Here is a 6,000-nt window from a genome sequence, read left to right on the forward strand (position 1 = left end):
CTGGTTTAGCCCCTGCACTCATGGATTAGTGAGAAAGAAGAAAGCTCATATTTTATCAAATTCACAAAACACCCACCAAACCTTTCCAACTATTCAAAAGCCAAACAACTCCAACACAGAAAGCATTTCCAGCATTTCTTTAAAAACGTACATGGCTCACTGTTACACGAGTTATTAAGATACCCTCCAGTCAGAAATCTTACTGAGACGCCTCAAATGAAAGCAACATTATTTAAATTTAGCTTTACTGCAAATGTGAACACTGGATGCACATAGCTAATGAGAATTTTTATGCATCCTTTAAACAAAAGTAAAACATGCAAAAGATATAAAGAAATCAACTAACTGTGCTACTGTCTAACTTTTTTACAGATCCAGTGCTCCAGTTCCAAACCATCACTTTAAGACTAAATCACTCAGTCTTCCACGCTTAACATTTCATTTTCTAAAACCTAACAGAAGTGCCTCCCAAGCTGGGAACTTCCCTAAAAATATTCTTTATCAAGAGACTACAACTTTGACCAACAGACACGTAAATTTAGAGGCAATACTTCCGTTTATCTGTTAAACAACACACTAAGAGAAAGCATATAGAAATCACACACAGTTCTTTACTTCAGCATGAAAAGATCACTCTATAAACTCAGCACTCAAAAACCCAGTTCAAACTACATGCAGACGTTAAGTTGAAAGCTTCAGCATATTTTGACGTTCATATAATTAATGTTTCGCAAAGGCAGTGACCTGGTATGAACAACAAACTGAATAGATTTTACTGTGTACATCAATCACTAATGACTACACCTCCAACATGCAGACAAAATATCAAACTTCAGTTTCAAACGTTTTTTATGCTTGTTCAATCTGCTGTATGCAATTTCTAACAGTCACCTGTCGTAAACACTAAGTTTCCCTTTTGTTAACCTGAGCACATTAATTTCCTACCACCGAACACAATTTAAGAAGCCATTACATACCTGCAGTTAGGAGGAGGATCAAGGGTTATTTCAGCTAGCTCCTTCTGGATTCTGTTGGTGAAATGAGAACAGACACAAAGCATTTGAGATAGTCTATAGAATAAATCAGGGAATTACACTGCCCTCTACCACCATGCAGTTAAATGCAAGATTGGCTTTGCCTTCAGTAATGCTAACATGGCTGCTTCCTCTTTGTTCTCAGAGGCATAACCCAAATCCCACAGCTGAGAAACTTTGCAGCTTTTTTCCTGCTCCACACTGTATGTAAACAGAACACTTACAGCTGAGTTGGGTAGAAATTTCCCACAACTATTCAGAAAAGTAACTCTTTTTCACATCCGAGCACTTTTTACTAGGGAGATTTTCTTTTCAAGCTAATATGCAAATGAGGCGGGGGGGGGGGGGGGGGGAAGCCTGCACAGGCAGATTTGACAATGACTTTAAACCAGAGCTACAGGACCTGTGACTGAGGCTCAAGTGAACTGCTCTGGCAGCAGACACACTCTTTTCACAATATTTTACCTACTACTTTGCAGTATGTTTAAAAAGTGGATTTGCAGATCTGCCAGGCTGTCTCTGTAACTGGAATAATCTCTCTGGATCAACTTTGCTTCTCTCCATACCTTCTGCTGCCTTTCTCCCGCAACCTTATACAGTAGCTGTATTTACATGATAAAAAGTGATACAATAACTTGAAATAATCTGTGCTTAGCTTTACTCTATCCCAGCCATTCACAAGGAGTTAAGACCTGAAAAATGAGTACTGAAATCTTCCTGTCAATTTAAGTTTATTCAGGTATATGAGAGGTGCAATTTCAAAATACACATGTTAAACTTCTCTTAAAAATATCGAGTAAGACTTCTCTTCACAAAAGGACCCATATGAGCAATACTGTGAATTTCATGCAAAATAGCAGGTGTTAATATATGAGCTAGCAGAAACTGCTCTGGAGGTCCTTGCACGAATATCAATAAGTTCAGTCAGCCTACTGAACTATCTGAGATGCATGGAATTAGACTTGCAACTATTAAGGGAAATAAAGACAAGATGGGAAAACTCAGTTCCAAAACCCCGTATCCCAGGCTTGTCAAATAAAGACAAGTAACAACAAATTACAAAGGCTACATAGTAATTGCAAAACTTTTTTTTCTTTAGCCAGTCCTATTTCAAAGGACTTCCTTAACAACCTCAAAAGTCACCAAAGCCACCCAGTCATTCTCTGCAACAATTTTAACATATTTCAAAAAGAATTTACTTAGTTCAAGTCCAATACAAAATTACTAAAGTGTTCCTAAAAGAGCTACAGCACTCACTCTGAATAAGCAAAATTTGAAGCTACTACAGCTATTTTACAACTTTTCTTGCTACAGGATACTTTTAAATATTTGCAAAGAAAAGCAACTCCAAAGAAAGGACTGGAAAGTTATGCTTCATCTCCAAAGACTGATGGAATTAAAGACTTTAAAGTTTGAGTATTTCACACAGCTGATCTTTGAGAAATTTACCAGAGTACACATCTTGAGAGTCAGACTGCCAATAACCTTATATGCAAATGAAAGTGCAACCAATGTAACTAAACAAGGTTTCTGAAGATTCTCATATTTAAAGGTAGAGGCTACCTGTAGAACGTGATGGTTTAGATCCACAGATCCTAAGGGAGAAAACTCACCTAAGTTTCTCCCGAGAGAATTGCAGAATGAACCCATTCCTTTGGGGTGTGTAAGGCTCTCCTGTGCATCATCATGAAAAGCTCTCATAAGGCCCAGAGAAGCCACTGGGGTTTTTATGACTTCTTTAATTAGACAGCATTGCCTGTCATCAGTCTACAGACCATAATAAAATACTCCAGGAGGACTCCACCCTATACCCTAACCAGGCATGGAAACCTAACTCAGAAAAAAAGTGCCAAAGCTGTCTCACGAGTTTTTGCAAATACAAAACGTATCTAGGTGTCCCCCTCCCAGTCAGCCTGTAAGTTACCAAACTCTGTAACAACTCCTCAAAAGACATAGGACATGTCTGTGTAAGTGTTACCCCAACAAGACTTGGTTTAATTAAGGCACTGCTTCTGCTTAGCAGGTCCCTGTATTACCAAAGTTTATCATTCACTCCCTTCCACACAGCTTTACAAGCAGAATCCCTCTGCCCTGACAAGTGCAGTGCAGGTACGGTGACTCCAAATACTGTGTAAAAATACCGCAGGATGTTTCACTCTTCCCTTTACCTTTTTGCACTAGTAGATAGCTTAGCAGTAGTTTTGCTGGATAGTTTGGTGTTTTTCTTCTGCTGGGTGGCAGAGGGTTTTCGCTCTTCTTGCTCTTCAGGTTCAGGTGCAGGCGGATCCCTCTGATCAGCATCTGAACTACCACTGCTGGTACTTGGACTTTCATCGTCTGACCTCTGCCTATCACTGGACATCGTGGGGAACTTTTTGGGGAAGGAAAAGAGGCAGAGTTAATACAACAGGAAGGACTCTCTCTGGTCATTCCCCAAGTTCCACTGACCTCTGCCTATCACTGGACATCATGCAGAACTTTTTTGGGGAAGAGGCAGAGTTCATACAACAGGCAGGACTCTCTCTTGGCATTCCCCAAGTTCCAGAAAACTTTGAATAGGTGACAAGTCGGTTTCACTGAGAAATTAATCAAAATATACTCCTTTGTCTCATACCCAAGGGCTGGAGTTTGACAGCTACAAAGCAATATTTACACTTCTGAAAATACAGATATTTCCAATTTTTAAACCCACTCGCATTTTTTTCATACTTTAAACAATATGCCAATTGTCGACTTTGTTCTAAGGCATGAGACAGATTTAGCAGGGTACTTAGGCAATGAACATTAATAACTTATGACACACTGTAAATAACAGACCTCACTGAAAATGTTTTTTAAAAAGTCACTAATAACCTGTAAATATTTACACTGGAGCAGAGCATTTTATTGGGTCCAAACGCCAGATCCCCCCTCTTCTCCTCTCACCGTGAAAATACATTGCCAGTAACACTTGGGTTGATTTCAGATGGAAATGTACACTTGCTCTGAGCATTTAAAGGGCTGGCACGGGGGGGAACGAGGTTCGGTTTTTTGTTGGTGGTAGGGCTTTTTGTAGGAAGAGGAAAAGCCCCGCGATGCATTTAAAGCCACTGGGGTAGCAGCAGCCCCGGTTATTTACATGGCCAGCAGCGAGAACTGCATTTGGCCACCACAGAGCTGCCGGAGGGGGAAGAAGCATAATTCAAACTGCACCTTCTGCACAGCTCTCCCCGCCGCCGCTCCCCGCGCAGCTCCGCCAGGCAGACCGACATTTTTCCGCCGATCGGGAAAGGCGGGGGGGTGGGGGGGGGGAAAGAAGGAGGGGGCTGCCCCGGCGGCCGGGGGGGCCCGAGGAGGAGCGGCGGGAGCTGCGGCAGGGCTGGATCCAGGCGGCCGCCCGGCCGCGCTTTGTGGGGAGCGCCAGCCCGGCACGGCACGGCTCGGCTCGGCTCGGCTCGGCGGGCGGCGGCGGCGGCTCGCCCGGCCCCGCTCCGCACCGTGCGTGTGCACCAAGTGAGGCGTGAACTCGGGCCGGCCCTGCGCCCCCGGCCGCCGCCAGGCAGCGAGCGCCGAAAACAAGAACAAAGCTCCTCTACCAGCCCCCCCGCCTCCTCCCCGCCTCCCCCCACCGCGCTCGCCCAGCCGCCGCGGCGGCCGCCTCGCCCGCCGCTCCCTTACCTTCGCCGGCGTCCTGTCCCGCTGCTGGGTCGGAGGGGCGGGATGGCGGGGGGCCGGGCCGGGCCCGCGGCGCCCGAGGAGGGGACGGAGGCGGCCGGGGGGCTCTACGGCGGCGGCGGCGGCTCTGTGGCCGGGCAGTGTGGAACATTGAGAGCCGGAGCAGGGGGGGACGGGGGGAGGCGCGGTGCGGCCCCGCGGCCGGCGGGTGGCGCTGGCGGGCCCCGCTCTGCGGCGCGGGCTCCCGCGGCGGGCCGGGGGGCCGGGGCGGGGGGCGGCGGGCGCGCGCCGCGGAGCGGAGGCGGGGAGGGGGCTTGGCCGGCCCCGGCCTCCCCCCGCCCCGCCCGGGCTCCCCCCGCCCGCCCGCGGCCGCCGGCGGAGCTCCCGGCGAGCGGGGGAGGGGAGAGGGGGCGCTCGCTCCCGCCTGCCGGCCGCCGGGGTGCGCGCAGGCGCGCTCCCGTCGCGGCCGGGGGCGCGCGTGCTCCGGGCCGGGCAAGGACAAAGCGGCGGCCCGGGCAAGGGGGGATCTCCCCTCGACGGCCGCTCGACCCGGCCGGGCGCCACCCGCAGCCCTCAGCGGAGCCCGGCTCTCGAGGGGCTCCAGCCTCCAGCCCGCCGCGGGACTCCCCGGGCCGGTGCTCAGCAACGCTGATGCCCGGTGGGTCGTGGGGTCTCCACAGCCCTCGGCCTCGTCAGCCTCACACCTCACACGCCTCGGCTCGTGCCTTGCGCCCGCTGTCAGGGCAGGGACACACAGGAATGGGACCCTTGGTGATTTCTTACCCCGCCATCACAAATGCCTACCCTTGTTACCCCATGGAGCTGGAGTAACGCCGGCCACCCTGCAGCCTCACCACTCTGAATAGGAGTATTCAGCATCCAACCTAGAGTTAGTTGTTCCACAAGCAGCCAGCTTGCCAAATCATAAATGTTTTAAAGAGGAAAGGAGATAAGTGATAGCAACTGTGGTAGGTGCCACAGGAAGGTGATACAGCATGGAGATGTAGTTTATTTTCTGGCCCGTCACAAATGCACGGTGGTGGTGTGCACTGGAACAGCTTCTCACACCATCTGCCCAAAGCAATCCACCAATTTAGAGAATGTAAACATTCCAATCTTAGAGCCTGATCATACTGGCAGTAAAATCCAGTTTCTTTATAGAAGATCTTGTCTATCTGTGAAAAGTAAATGAGGTTGAGGTGGTGGTTAACTGGCTTCTGCAGAGAAGTTAACAATTACTAAAAATGTTTGTGCAATTTACATGAAATCTCAAGACTAGCAGTTGCTGTCCAGCACAAGGGCTTTCGCCTAG

The 6,000-nt window shown here is 48.8% G+C and overlaps 1 protein-coding gene across 2 annotated transcripts in view; it reads right to left on the minus strand.

Annotated features, from left to right (window-relative positions):
- Positions 1–4,858, minus strand: part of UBE2E3 (ubiquitin conjugating enzyme E2 E3) — a 57,869-nt gene extending 53,011 nt beyond the window's left edge. For both annotated transcript variants that reach the window (XR_014226568.1, XM_082284955.1), the window contains exons 1-3: positions 4,692–4,858; positions 3,203–3,405; positions 978–1,028 (exon numbers count right to left, since the gene is read on the minus strand). Coding sequence is in view for 1 of the 2 variants with exons in the window: in XM_082284955.1 (XP_082141081.1) it covers positions 978–1,028; positions 3,203–3,396 (245 nt within the window). In the remaining variant the exon portion in view is untranslated. The remainder of the gene's footprint in view (positions 1–977; positions 1,029–3,202; positions 3,406–4,691) is intronic.
- Between the last annotated feature and the right edge of the window lie 1,142 nt (positions 4,859–6,000).

Source organism: Coloeus monedula (genome assembly GCF_965178545.1).
Source record: "Coloeus monedula genome assembly, chromosome: 7".
In the NCBI taxonomy this organism is placed as follows: domain Eukaryota; kingdom Metazoa; phylum Chordata; class Aves; order Passeriformes; family Corvidae; genus Coloeus; species Coloeus monedula.